Source organism: Halichoerus grypus, chromosome 6 (assembly GCF_964656455.1).
Source record: "Halichoerus grypus chromosome 6, mHalGry1.hap1.1, whole genome shotgun sequence".
NCBI lineage: Eukaryota > Metazoa > Chordata > Mammalia > Carnivora > Phocidae > Halichoerus > Halichoerus grypus.
The window spans coordinates 169308472-169323814 of record NC_135717.1 but is presented as its reverse complement, the minus strand read 5'-3'; the positions used below and the strand labels follow the sequence as shown (position 1 = coordinate 169323814).

At 43.3% G+C, this 15343-nt stretch overlaps 1 protein-coding gene across 1 annotated transcript in view; it reads left to right on the top strand.

The window, feature by feature from the left end:
• Positions 1–9242, top strand: part of FAM227A (family with sequence similarity 227 member A) — a 73145-nt gene extending 63903 nt beyond the window's left edge. The window contains exons 16-18 of the mRNA XM_078076635.1: positions 4329–4469; positions 6615–6746; positions 9070–9242. Coding sequence (XP_077932761.1) covers positions 4329–4469; positions 6615–6693 — 220 coding nt within the window. The 3' untranslated portion in view covers positions 6694–6746; positions 9070–9242. The remainder of the gene's footprint in view (positions 1–4328; positions 4470–6614; positions 6747–9069) is intronic.
• Positions 9243–15343: the final 6101 nt, after the last annotated feature.

Sequence of the window (15343 nt, the reverse complement as noted above, 5' to 3'; positions counted from 1 at the left end):
AAAAAAAAAGAAAGAAAAGAAAAAGGAAGGTGAAGTCCAAAGAAATGCATACCTCTTGTGAGTCACAAGTGAAACTTCCATTTTTCATTCCATTGGCCAGAACTTAGCCCCCATAGTTATACCTAGCTATGGCATGAGCAAGGCAAAAATAATTTAGGGCTAATATTAAATTTATTCAAGATTAAGTCTACCGCGTATATATTTCAGAAATATATAAGGACATCCTTGTTTAATAAAGGCATCCTTATCAGGTGAATTACAGTATAGGTATTTTAAGTCAGTAGAAACTATAATTATGTGTTAGCAATCTCATTGCTAAATATATCCACTTTTTGTTGGATAAGGCATTATCAAGAAGCTCAGGATGCCTTCTGTTAACAAAGTGATTCTCAAAATTTTGTCTACGAAAGAAAATGGTGTCCTTGAAACACATCTGTGCTGATAGGGGCACCTGAGTAGCTCAGTGGGTAAAGCATCTAACTCTTGATTTTGGCTCAGGGCATGATCTCAGGGGCCTGGGATGGGGCCCTGCATCGTTGGGCTCCAAGCTCGGTGGGAAGTCTGCTTGAGATTCTCTCTCTCCCCGCTCTCCCCTGCCCCTCCCCCGACCCCCTGCCCTCTCACTGTCCCTCTCTCTCTAAAATAAATAATCTAAAAAAAAACCAAACCCACATCTGTGCTGTTAGACATTAGACACCAGAGCCTGGGACACTGGGGGGAAGCTGTGGCTCCCTGTGGGTGCATGAGACTACTAGGAAGCAGAGGGAGCAAAATTAGGGCTACCCTCAGGGGAGTAGGGTTTGAGTAGGGTACGGATGAGGGGGCTTCTGGGGAGCGGGCAGTGTTCCGTTTCTTGATCTGGGTGCTGGTTACATGGGTGTGCTCAGTCCACAAAAACTGCTTGAGCTGCACATTTAGAGTCTATGAACTCTTTGGTATCTATGTTCCAAAGGAACATATTAAGGAACTCCTTATATTGGTGTATTCCTTTTCTTTATAGATATTATAATGGTTTTGTAGTTGCCTCTTTTTTTTTTATTTTTTTATTGTTATGTTAATCCCCATACATTACATCATTAGTTTTTGATGTAGTGTTCCATGATTCATTGTTTGTGCATAACACCCAGTGCTCCATGCAGAACGTGCCCTCCTCAATACCCATCACCAGGCTAACCCATCCTCCCACCCCCCTCCCCTCTAGAACCCTCAGTTTGTTTTTCAGAGTCCATCGTCTCTCATGGTTCTTCTCCCCCTCCGATTTCTCCCCCTTCATTCTTCCCCTCCTGCTACATTCTTCTTCTTCTTTTTTTCTTTCTTAACATATATTGCATTATTTGTTTCAGAGGTACAGATCTGAGATTCAACAGTCTTGCACAATTCACAGCGCTTACCAGAACACATACCCTCCCCAGTGTCCATCACCCAGTCACCCCATCCCTCCCACCCCACCCCGTAGTTACCTCATTTTTTAAGAGTCATGTCTGGAGTGCCTGGGTGTCTCAGTTCATTGAATGTCTACCTTTGGCTCAGGTCATGATCCTGGGGTCCTGGGATCGAGTCCTGCATTGGGCTCCCTGCTCAGTGGGGAGCCTCCTTCTCCCTCTGCCTCTGCCCCTCCCCCTGCTTGTGTTCTCTCTTGCTCACTCTTCCTCTCTCTCAAATAAATAAATAAAATCTTAAAAAAAAGAAAAGAAAATGTGATCATAACAAGGACAAATGCAATCTGCTGCTGTTCTTTCCCTCTTTGTTGCAAGCAGAAGCAGGCTCCCCAGGGTTAAGAATAAGTTGTGGCAGAAGATCCCAAAGTAAGAACATTGTGTCGACAGAATTTCTTCCTTTGACTTGGGAGAAGTTGCCCATTGTTGGAATAACCATGGGTTTTGATACAGCCTGGTTGAGTCTGAGGATCCAGAGGAGGCTCCCCCAGGACCAGCCAAGAGGGTCCTTGGCTTTACGTAGGATAGAAATCAAATGCAAGGGGCGCCTGGGTGGCTCAGTTGTTGGGCGTCTGCCTTCGGCTCAGGTCATGGTCCTGGGGTCCTGGAATCAAGCCCCTCATTGGGCTCCCTGCTCAGCAGGAGGCCTGCTTCTCCTTCTCACACTCCCCCTGTTTGTGTTCCCTCTCTCGCTGTGTCTCTCTCTGTCAAATAAATAAATAAAATCTTTAAAAAAAAAAAAAAGAAAAAGAAATCAAATGCAAGAGAGAAAGTGAAAACAGAGTTTATTGAAGAGTATAAATGACAGGTAGAGAATAGCAGACAGAATGTCTGGGAGACTTGGAAAGGAAAGGAGAAGGAGTCTTGTCATTGCCTGAGGTTAGGGGTTTCTGTTGGAAAGGGGCCTAGGGTATTTGTTCCCTCAGGAGTCCAGGGTAGGGCCCAATCAGAGGTACGTGTGGGTGAACAACGGGTGTTATTCCGTAAATTCCCGAAGGTAGAGGTATTGCTGCCAGTGTCAGCTTGGAACATGTTTGGGATCTGGCTCTTCTTAGACATTATTAGGTGTTTGGGGCCTAGGACAAAATTCAGAGAATGATTAACTATCTTGCTTCCCCCTCAAAGTGGGAACATAGCTTCTTTGACTTATTCTGAAATGGGGCCTAGCAGAAAAATAGCAGAGATGGAGCCTTTCTAAAATGGTGTCCCTTCAGGGCCGCCTGGGTGGCTCAGTCGGTTGTCTGTCTGTCAGGTCGTGATTTTGGGGTCGTGGGATCGAGTCCTGCGTTACGCTCCATGCTCAGCATGGAGTCTGCTTGTCTCTCTCTCTACTCTTCCCCCCACTTGCACATGTGCTCACACTCTCTCAAATAAATAAATAAATAAATAAAATCTTTAAAAGAAATATATAGGGACACCTGGGTGGCTCAGTTGGTTAAGCATCTGCCTTTGGTCCAGGTCATGATCCCAGGGTCGTGGGATTGAGTCCCGTATTGGGCTCCCTGCTCAGCGGGGAGCCTGCTTCGCCCTCTGCTGCTCCCCCTGCTTGTGCTCTCTCTCCCTCTCTCTCTCTGTCAAATAAATAAATAAAATCTTTAAAAAAAGCAAAACAAAATAAAATAAATATATAAAATAAAATAATAAAATAAAATGGAGTCCCTTCAGCTTCCCTACCTCAGTTCAATGCTGGTTTTTTGTTTTATTTTTTAAAGATTTTATTTATTTATTTGACAGAGAGACACAGCGAGAGAGGGAACACAAGCAGGGGGAGTGGGAGAGGGAGAAGCAGGCTTCCCGCTGAGCAGGGAGCCCGACGCGGGGCTGGATCCCAGGATCCTGGGATCATGACCTGAGCCGAAGGCGGACGCTTAACGACTGAGCCACCCAGGCGCCCCAATGCTGGTCTTTTAATACCGGTCTTTCTGCATCTCTCCTCCATCAGCAGAGAAGTATATGACAGAATCTTAATTCACACAAATACATTTTTATTGCTATTTTGTCTACCTTGAGTGTCCGTAACCTGCTTCTTCATCAAGTAAATGTCTACTTACATTTCAAAAGTCCGCTGGTATATCACCCAGTTCGGCATTCCCATTGTGTACCCCATGCTTACCTGAGCACACTCCGCTGAAAACTGTCTTCTATAAGAACAGCAGCAGCTGCTGACATTTCTAGAGCGCTTCCTTTATTTATTGTGTACCAGACACTGCGCTAAGCACCTGACCTGTGGTAACTCAATGAATCCTCACTGCATCCCTAGGTTCTATTATCACCAAGTTGGTGGTGATACACTGGCAGGGAGAGGTTAAGTAATTTGCCCAAAGTCAGACAGTAAGCGGCAGATCCCCAACTTGAATTCAGCTTGCCTTCAAAATTCAGCTTTTTTTCAGATTGTTTTTTTGTTTGTTTGCTTTTAAGATTGATTGATTGACTGATTTGTCAGAGAGCGATCACACAAGCAGAGGGAGTGGCAGGCAGAGGGAGAAGCGGACTGCCCTGCTGAGCAGGGAGCCCGATGCGGGACTCGATCCCAGGACCCTGGGATTGTGACCTGAGCCGAAGGCAGACGCTGAACTGACTGAGCCGCCCAGGGGCCCCTCTTTCAGATTGTTGATTTCTTTTCCTGTCCTCCTAATCTGAGTACATGTTCCTTGAATTCGGGGACCACATCTTATTCCTCTCTGTGTCTCCAAGGACTGATATGCCCCCTAGCACACAGCAGGGGCTCCGGACTGAGTAGCTGCTGTGTAGTCAGCTCTCTACTTCAGTCAGTTGCTCTTGAATGAATAACTTTGTAAATATTTGTCTCTCTTTACATATGAAAATAGGAGTGAAAAGATCATGCTGAGTTTTCAGTATTTTTCCATACGTGCCTTTGTGATTTCTCCACAGAGAGGTGAAGAATATCGATCAAAGAGCATTAGATAAAAAGAAGGCAAACCACATGTTCATCCCACCTTCAACCTTCATTGAGGAATTCCCTGACAAGAAATCTGGAGGAAGTCTTGAGAGGGAGACTGCGTTTCTTTTCAGGTTTGTTCTGACAAAGACCATGGAAAACTGGAAATATGAACACTGTCAGAATTTCTTTTTTTTTTTTTTTTTAGGTAGGCTCCACACTGGGTGTGGAGCACAACATGGGGCTTGAACTCACAACCCTGGGATCAAGACCTGAGCTGAGATCAAGAGTCAGATGCTTAACTGACTGAGCCACCCAGGCGCCCCTGTCAGAATTCTTAATTTATATTTTATTAACATACAATGTATTATTTGTTTTAGGGGCACAGGTCTGTGATTCATCAGCCTTTTTTTTTTTTAAGATTTTTATTTATTTGACAGAGAGACAGCAAGAGTGGGAACACAAGCAGGGGGAGTGGGAGAGGGAGAAGCAGACTTCCCGCTGAACAGGGAGCCCGATGCACTCTGTTATCATCAGTCTTATACAACACCCAGCACTCACCACAACACATACCTCCCCAATGTCCATCACCCAGCCACCCTCTTTTTTTTTTTTTTTTTTTTAAAGATTATATTTATTGGGGAGCCTGGGTGGCTCAATCAGTTAAGTGTCTGCCTTCGGCTCAGGTCAGAATCCCAGGATCCTGGGATCAAGCCCCATATTGGGCTCCCTGCTCAGCGGGGAGCCTGCTTCTCCCTCTCCCCTTGTTCCTCCCTGCTGCTCATGCTCTCTCTGTGTCAAATAAATAAATAAAATCTTTTTTTTTTTTTTTAAAGATTTTATTTATTTATTTAACAGAGAGACACAGCGAGAGAGGGAACACAAGCAGGGGGAGTGGGAGAGGGAGAAGCAGGCTTCCCGCGGAGCAGGGAGCCCGATGCGAGGCTCAATCCCAGGACCCTGGGATCATGACTTGAGCCGAAGGCAGACGCTTAATGACTGAGCCACCCAGGTGCCCCAATAAATAAAATCTTTAAAAAAAAAAAAATAAACACATTCCTTTAAAAAAAACCCAAAAAACCCATTTTAAATGATGTTTTATAATACTTATTATTACTTTATAACATTATTGAGGTGTAATTTACCATAAAATTTGTTCATTTTAAGTATACAATTCAATTAATTTTAGCAAATTTACAGAGTTTGGCAACAGTTGCTGCAATCCAGTTTTAGAACTTTTTCATCACCCCAGAAAGATCCCTTATGCTCAGTTGTAGTCAATCCCTGTTACCCTCTCCCTTTTTAATAACCTCCCTGGAAATACCATTTCATATTGCCACTTTATTTCAAGGGTCGGATATTAGGCACATGGTGATGTTAGTTTCAAAGGAGGCTGGGAAATGTAATTAAAAAAAACTCTGGGCATATTGCCATCTTAACCAAAAACTGGCTCCATTGCTAAAGAAAAAGGGAGAGCAGATGGTGGGTTGGTAACTAACCATCTCATCACAGATAGATGGTGTTACAGTCTCCATTTTAGAGAAGAAGAAAAGCTTAATGAGTTGAGAAATTTACCCAAGGAAACCTTCCAATCTTAAGTCTTCCAATTTTAATTTTCCTTTGATCGAGAAGACCACAATTTTTTTATAATCGCAGTTTAGCTTAAGACCCACCTGTTTGAGCCATGGAATCTTATAGGATCAGTGGTGACTCAACTGATCTATCAGAAACAATCTTTCTGACATCCACCTTAGATTCTCAGAAATCTAAGCCAACGCAGTTTAATTTACCAATATTATTGTTGTTCCCTCAGACTTGACTGTCTTCCAAATACCTCTTAATCTTACTAACTCCTTGCTGACCTTTAAAACCCAGCTCAGGCATCACCTCCTGGAAGTCTCCCCTGACTTGCTTACTCAGGGAACCCATTATGTGCCCTGTGCTTTCCTGATCGTGCTCCACAGATCTTAGCCTACTCAATCATAGACGTGCTTGTCCATCTCCCTAGATTGAAGATTTGGCCTCAAGGAATCTTGCCCTGGGTGATCTTCTTTTCCCGGGGCCAAGTCCAGTGCCTGGCATCCAACAGTACTTAGAAGACAGATGAGGGGATCGTGCAGTGTGTTCAGCATTCTGTTCTGGTTATTTGCTGTTGCCGTTATTGGTTCCTTTGTAAACTTTTCCTTTCAATATCTATCAAGATTCCAGTGACACCTTTGAAGAAATCACCCTGAATTTTTGAGCCAATTTTTGTTAAGTGTTTTTTATTTCCCCCACAGGAAGGAAAAGGAGGAGAGGGAAAGAGAAGCAAGAATGAAGTTGGACTGCTCTCTCTTGTCACTCTCAGACCTTGACTAATTCTCTCCCCTGGGACTGGGAAGCTCTGGCAGGAGCCCTGATATTTCTACCAGGTAGGGTAAAACAACAGGAGAAAAAGGAAACTGTGACCAAAGACTGAGAAACAGAAATAGCTATTCCCAGGATAGGGGAAATATTCCATTATAGTTTTTCCTAGGCTGAGCAAAAAGCAGGAGTGGGGGTTTTTGTTTGGGTCACTACATTTATTCACGGATTTACTCTTTTACCATTATTTTATTTAAAATGTTAAAACTAACAATATTAAAGGATAATATAATAATGGCTTTAGTTGTTAACTAAACAAGTAAGCTGAACGCATGAGAAACATCACCTCATTTTGACCTTTATAACAGCCATATGAGGTAGACATTACCCACTGCATTTTTTTTACTTTTATTGTTATGTTCATCACCATACAATACATCATTAGTTTTTGATGTAGTGTTCCATGATTCATTGTTTGTGCATAACACCCAGTGCTCCATGCAGAATACCCACTGCATTTTACACAGCAGCAAGCCCAGGTTAGAAGAGGTTTCAGGGGCGCCTGGGCAGCTCAGTCAGTTAAGCGTACAACTCTTGATTTCAGCTCAGGTCATGATCTTAGGGTTGTGAGATGGAGCCACGTGTTGGGCTCTGCGCTCAGTGCGGAGTCTGCTTGAGATTCCCTCTCTCCCTCTTCCTCTGCCCCTCCCCCTGCTCTCTCTAAATAAATAAATAGAATAAGATAAAAGAAGAAGAAAAGAAGAGGTTTCAGAAGTTCCCTGCAATAGACACTGGGTAAAATAACGTAGTTAACACACAGTCCTTATTTTCAAGGAGCTCATAGTCTGGTAGAGAGAAGGCAAATGTATCAACAAATAAACACTCTAAGCTCTGGAGGTGCTTTTAGACAGAGGGGACCCCAGGAGCCATGCAGAAACATTTTTTTTTAAAGATTTTTTTTAGTAATCTCTACACCCAACATGGGGCTCAAACTCACAACCCCCGAGCTCAAGAGTTGTACGCTCTTCTGACTGAGCCAGCCAGCGCCCCCAGAAACACTTTACAGAAGTGGTGTTCCTTGACCTGAATCTGGAAAAGATAAGAAGGTGTTTGCCAGGCCAAAGGAGGAGGATGAGGCAAGAGACTGGCATTCTTGGCGGATGGAGCAGCAAAGGCAAAGGCTTAGAGGCAGGAATTAACATGGCGGGGATCAAGAAACTGTGTGAGGGGGTTCCAGGAGAGGTGAACACAGAGAAGATCCCTTAACAACTCAGGAAGGGATATCCATGAAGCACTTTATTTTCTAAGTCTTGGGGAGTTGTGGATTTTAAAAGTATTTGGATTTTAAAAGTCCTGATGGCAGATAAAGCAGCAGACTCTGAAAGTACAGTAGACTTTTATTCTAAAAAGATCTGGGGTTTTGAATTTTTGTTCTGCTCCTTCTGTGACCCCGGGTCAAGTACCTTCATTCTCTGAGCCTGTTTCCTTTTCCCTAAGAAATGTGGATGGTTGTTATGTGTGAAGAGCTAACCCATATAAAGAGCCTGGCATAGAACCTGGTAGTTATTAATAGTCACTGTATCAGTTTCATAAAGCTTCTTACATTCCTTCATCCAGGACATCTTTGAGCATGCCTGTTTGAGACCACTGGCCTAGCCCAGGCCAGCCCAGAAGGACTCCCGGGTTTTCTGGGCCCTGGGCCAGCTGAGTTCTTACCTCTTAGGGCAGTCCTTACCCTACATAGCCACCACCGGGCACCGAAATGGTGAAGCTCCAGAAAACACACAAATTCTTACCTGTAGGGAAGAGCCTCCAAGCTCCAAGAGTTTCACATTTTTTAAAAAGATTTTATTTATTTATTTGAGAGGGAGAGAGAGAGAGCACAAACAGGGGGAGGGGCAGAGGGAGAAGCAGACTCCCTGCTGAGCAGGGAGCCCGATGTGGGACTCCATCCCAGGAACCCGGGATCATGACCTGAGCCAAAGGCAGACAATTAACCGACTGAGCCACCCAGGCGTCCCTATGAGTTTCACATTAAGAGAGGGCACAGCCAGGATCCAAAAATGTCTCCCCAGACACTTCTTTCAGAAATCACTAAGGACTGGCGACCCCAGACTTTTCAGAGCCTGAAGAAGAGCAGGCCTGTTCCTCCTATTACAAATGCTGGAAGGGGAATTGAGGGAAGTCGTCTTGGCCCTAGGCTAGGAATATTCCATTGTTCCATTCAAGTCTAGGTAAATTTTATTTTTCCTGTTTTTAAAAGGAGGCAGCTGAGGCTCGCTTGAGTCGAGGCCCAGGTTCCTTATAGGTCAACTGTACATTGGACCAGTCTGAACTGGGAAGTTTGGGGCAGACCCAATTTGGAGAAACCATCTAGCCATTGTTTTACAGGATTACTGCTCTGGGGTGGAGGAAGAGGCTGGCAAGGCGTTTTCCTGAGCTCAGAGCCCTGATTCTCCCATGTGTTGGGGACAAGACATCCAGAAGTCGTGGTGCTCTTTGCAGAAGCCCATAAAAATATCACCGCTTTAAATTCTGGCACCCAAATAAAGGACTATTGAGTAGCATAAAATATGGATCTTCAGTATATCTGCAAACTTTGGTATCTTAAAGTAACATATAATATGTTAAGAAATTACAACTTTTTACAGATTAATTTTTTTTCTTCATTAGAACTTTTACTTATTCATTCGTTTTATCACTTTAAGCAAGGGCACCTAACAGAGTCGTGCTGGCCAGGTCCTTACTCTGTTCTAAGCGTGGTCTTTGTATGCCTTAATCCCCACAGCACTCCTGTAAGATATGGGGTGTTGTCCTCATTTTATAACTGAGGCAGCTGAGGCTCAGAGAGGTTTAATGACTACTGCCAAGCTCTCGCCTTCGGCAGACAGAAAAGCCAGGATTTGAAACCAGCAGCCAGACTCTAGGGCCTGCCCTACAGCCTACTTTTAAGGGAAGTGTTAAGAAGTAAACTTAATACGAAGAAAAGTTTTATCAATTTATTTTTTCCTTTGATTAGAGAAACAGCCACTGAAACTGGAATATAGCGGCATGGTTTTCACCCCACTGGTTTGGGCTATGGAATCTCTCAGGTTAAGAGGGGCTTATAAATACTATTGTTTCTGACATTCTAATATTTCAGAATGGAAGAAGAAAACAACTAATTAATTTCACTTTAATAAGTATTCATTGCTCTGTCCTCTTCCTTAAATAGGCTTATTAGTAGTAATATTATGGAAGATTTCATATTATTATATAACAGGTAATCGTAATCATAGGAGACGTTTATTGAGTACTTCTGAGACGTTTATTGAGTACTTCAGATGTGCTGAGTACTCTGGTAAGTCCTGCTTAGACATTATCTTGGTTCACCCTCCTAGTGGCTCCCCACAAGGTGAGTATTGTCACCTCCATTTCTCCTGGGAGGACACTGGGGCTTGGAGGGGTTGAGCAAGCCTTCTAGATGTCTATTTTCTACCATGCCTGCAGCAGTCCCTGAGGATACAGAGATGAACAAAGCCGCAGTCCCTGGCCTCAAGGCGCACACAGTCTGGAAGAGGGGAAAGGATGTAGACGCCAATAAATACATTAATGCTTTGCTAGAAATCTGTGTGGAATCCAAGAAAAACCAAATGGAAAGTGGCTTCCCTGAGACTCAGAGGTATGGGGGCCAGTATGTGGAAGAAGCTGGGCTGATGGGGGTGGCTTTTATCCCTCGGACCTCAGGGCACTAGGGAGTGACCTGGTCTGTGTTAGAGCAGTCTGCCTGGCAATGCCAAGTGGGAAGAAAGTAAGCAGATGGCTATTTGCCTGAACCAAGAAGAAAATAAGTGCATTCTTGGGATCTCCAGTGTCTCCCACAGATATGTATATTCACTTGAATAGTCCCGGGAAAGGGGTGGGGGAAGGGTGATAAGGAAGAAGTTCAAGCTTTGGCCCCAGAAAATTCAGGGCTTGAGCCTCTACCCTTCCTCAAAATAGTTGTATGACTTTAGGCCTAGTAGCTGAACTTTTTCTGAACTTGTTTTCTTGAATGCAGAAAGGGAATGCCTGCCTAGCAGTAGTGTTGTGATCATTAAATGAGGTAATTTATGCGAAGTTCCTGGCACAGGGTATTTCACTTGGTCATTGCTACCAGCTATTGTTGTTGTCATTGCTGTTAATAAATATACTCCTCCTGAAACCAGGACGTACGGAGCACTTGCCATGTGCAAGGCGCCATATGAGATAACCAGGGCTTTCTCACGCCTTCCCTTCCCACTATTCAAATTACAGTTAGCTCTTTATTTACATTTTCTCTAAGGAGCCATACTCTCTCCTATTTCTGGGCCTTTCGCCTGTTGCTGCTTCTGTACCTAAAAATCCCAACATCAACTCATTCCTGCTGCTCCTTCAGGACCCCACATAGACATCCTGTCCGTCAGGAAGCCTTCCCTGATACACCACCAGCAAAGTTGGCACATGGACCCCTCCTATACGCTCCCACAGCCTTTCATGCCCCTCCATCATGGTGGCAGTTACCATAGTGGATGTAATGGCCTGTCAACCTATCTGTTTCTACTAGCCCCCACCCAGAAGAAGGTCTCCTGGTTTTCTGGACCCAGGGCAAACTGCATTGCTGTCTTTCAGGAAAATCCTTTGCACAGCTTGGGGCCAGGATCTCTGCACAGACCCCTTCCAGAAATTACTGAGGACTCCTAACCGTAGGCCTCTCAGGAGTTCAAGATGAAAAGACCTATCTCTGTGCTTTGTAAATATTAGAAGGGAAAATTATGGTGAAGAATACTTTGCCCTTTATAAGGGGAAGGGGGTAGAGCACTGCAGGGAACTAATATTTAAGAAGCATTTACTATAATGGATAAAACAAATAAATAATTGTGTAATACTCCAATTCTGTCATTCCCCGTGTTGCTGAGAACCAGCATCCTCACCATTGGAGAAAGGAAATTCAGACATTAAACTAGAAGAGATGAAGTTAAAATCCTACTGTCCTGATTTTGAACTGATGATGAATTAAGGATGTGTATTATGTTTAAAAAAAAACCAGTTGCCTGAGTAACCGAGAGGAGGGATGTCAAGAGAGGGGAGGGGAGGAGAGAATGGAAGGGGTTACAAAAAAGCCTGAAGATGGGGCGCCTGGGTGGCTCAGTCGTTAAGCGTCTGCCTTCGGCTCAGGTCATGATCCCAGGGTCCTGGGATCGAGCCCCACATCGGGATCCCTGCTCGTCAGGAAGCCTGCTTCTCCCTCTCGCATTCCCCCTGCTTGTGTTCCCTCTCTCGCTGTGTCTCTCTCTGTCAAATATATAAATAAAATCTATAAAAAAAAAAAAAAAAAAAAAAAAAAGCCTGAAGAAACTTTTGGGGTGATGGATATGTTCACTCTCTTCATTGTGATGAAAGGTTCTCAGGTGTAGACACATTTAAGTATGTGCACTCTCTTGTATGTTACTTACACCTCAAGCTATTTAAAACAGAAACAAAAAACCTATTTCCTAAGTCCATCCATTGAAATGACCTAGAAATAAAGACTGCAGTAGCAATGCCCCAGACTGTGTCTTGAAATACTATTTGCACTAAAAGGATTCAGGGATCCTTGAAGAAATGTCTGGTTAGTGGTCTAGGGCAGGGAAGTCATGAGATGAACACACAGGCTCTTGCTACACTAGACAACAAAAAAGCTACTAGAGATAGAGTCCGGCCAGAAAAAGTCAGGAGCCAACTTGGGATCTCATTGGCTAAAGATGGGATAATTTAGGGGTACCTGGCTGGCTCAGGCAGTAGAGTATGCGACTCTTGATCTCAGGGTCATGAGTTCAAACCCCACATTGGGCGTGGAGCTTACTTTAAAAAAAAAAAAAAAAAGGTTGGGACAATTTAAACATTGTAATAATAATAATTGCCATGGATTGAAGCACATCAAATACATTTTCACTTATACATTCATATTATCGCTTTATTTGTTTGTTTGTTTATTTATTTATTTATTTGGTGGGCAGCAAAGCAAGGTTCATTGAGCGATGGTAAAGTGATAGTACAAGGCTCCCGAAGAGGGAGGGGACCCTAGAGGGTTGCCCATATTATTGCTTTGAAAAGATTAACTCATCACCATTGAAAGATACTAGGGAACCAATTCATTATTATGAAACCTGGTAAATAAAGGGAAAAATCAGCATTTATCATGCCATTTCCATACAAACCTTATTACCAGGTAAACAGTAGATGAGGGGAAGTTTCTCTTTTAGAAGTATTCCACTTAATAAATTAAAAAGGAACAATAGAATTAAAATATTACTATTTTGTGACCCCTAATGAACTAATCTAGGTTGATCAGTAGCAGCTGCTAACATCCCCAAAAGATAAAAAGTCATTAAATGCCTCCTAATGGTAGACCACCTATAAAATAATCGTTACCTAATAACCAAACTCGGATCTGATCTAGACTCTACATCCAGCTACAGTAATAGGAAATATAGAGGACAGAGAGCATATCACACCAGGATGGAGTCAGCAAAATCCAGGCTCTGGAAAACTCCATTTTGAAAAATGACTCCATTTTTGGGGCGCCTGCATGGCTCAGTCAGTTAAGCATCTGCCTTTGGCTCAGGTCATGATCCCAGAGTCCTGGGATGAGCCCTGAGTGGAGTCAGGCTCCCTGCTCAGCGGGGAGTCTGCTTCTCCCTCTGTTCTCCCCCCCACCCCCCGGTATTTTCCCTCTCTCTCTCAAACAAATAAATAAAATCTTTTAAAAAATGACTCCATTTTTTTTAAACAAATAAGTCACAAGGGAAAAAGAAGGAAATCTATAGATTTTTCAAAAGAGGGTCAAAAAGCATCAACCAGTTGCTACATGTAGACATTTTTTGATCCCAGTTGAAACAAACTAAAAAAATAGATGGCATTGGGGCGCCTGGGTGGCTCAGTCGGTTAAGCGTCTGCCTTTGGCTCAGGTCATGATCCCAGGGTCCTGGGATAGAGCCCCACGTCGGGCTCCCTGCTCAATGGGGAGCCTGCTTCTCCCTCTCCCACTCCTCCTGCTTGTGTGCTCTCTCTGTGTCAAATAAATAAAATCTTAAAAAAAAAAAAAATAGATGGCATTGATGAGACAATTGAATATTTGAATGCTGCCTGTATATTTGATTTTAAAAGTTATTAATTTTTAAGTGTACTAATGGCATTATGGTTATGTTTTTAAAAAGAGTCCTTATCTTTTAGAGATACATACTGAAATATTCACAGAATTATATGATGTATGGAATTTGCTTCAAAATGATATGAGAAGGAGTAAGTGGATGGAGATATAAGTGAAATAAGGTTGTCCATGTGTTGAAAGTTGTTGAAGCTGGGTTCTGAAAATATTGTATTACTTTTGTATATATTAGAAGTTATGCATAATAAACTAATTCAAGGTTTTTACTATGAACTAAACACTTTTTTTTTTTTTTAAGATTTTATTTATTTATTTGAGAGAGAGAATGAGATAGAGAGAGCATGAGAGGGTCAGAGGGAGAAGCAGACTCCCTACCAAGCAGGGAGCCTGATGTGGGACTCGATCCCGGGACTCCAGGATCATGACCTGAGCCGAAGGCAGTCGCTTAACCAACTGAGCCACCCAGGCGCCCCTAAACACTTTTTTTTTTTAAGATTTTATTTTTAAGAAATCTCTACATCGAATGTGGGGCTTGAACTCACAGCCAGGATCAAGAGTCACTCGCTCCACCGACTGAGCCAGGAAAGTAGCCAGATGCCCCTGAACTAAACACATTTAAGCATATTTGCACATTATTTTATTGTCTTCTCACTATAGCTCTGTGAGTGAGGTACAATTTTCCCCATTTTCAAGAGGCCTCTCTTGGCTGAGGCCACCCCTGGCTTTGACTTACACAATTTTCTCCTAGGATTACTCCTTGGTCTCTCTCTTGCCTCCTTCAGCCCATTATTCACACAGCAGCCCAAATACTTTGTGTGTATTAACCCATTTAATTCTCACAACAACTCAGTACTATTATTATTGGTTTCCAGATGAGGAAATTGAGGCACAGAGGTTAAATAATTTCTCCAAGACAACACAGCTAGTAACTGGCTGAACTGTACTCTGAAGCCTGGTTTAGATGCCACTATGTGTGCTGGAACCATACTTCTATAAATGGAAAAGAAAATCACATATGAATATACAGGGTCTGCCGTATACTGGTTTAGTATATTGGTTAAGAGCATGGATGCTGGAGCCAGACTGTGAGCCTCAAGCAAGTTACTTAACCCTGTGGTCCCTCAGTCCCCCCATCTGTAAATAGTGGTAATAATAGTTCCTATCTCATGGTGTCTTTGTGATGAGTGGTTGCCATTAATCTGTGGAAAGGAGGAAGTGCTATAATTGTTGGCTGTCATCAGATGTTACCTTCAGCTTCTCTCCTGCACTTCTGAGAGCTGCTTTCTCCTTAGCATCTTCCACCCCAGCAGAACCACTTGCAGTTCCCTAAATAAGCCTCTGTGATTATGTTTCGGTGTCTATCTTCCCTACTAGACTCATGGCTCCTGAAGGGCAGAGACCTTTCTTCATGTCCTTATCCAGCGGAGAGCTGGGATCAAGCTGTGTTTGTTTTTAAAGGTTTTATTTTATTTGAGAGAGAGAGAACACAAGCAGGAGGAGTGGGAGAGAAGCAGACTC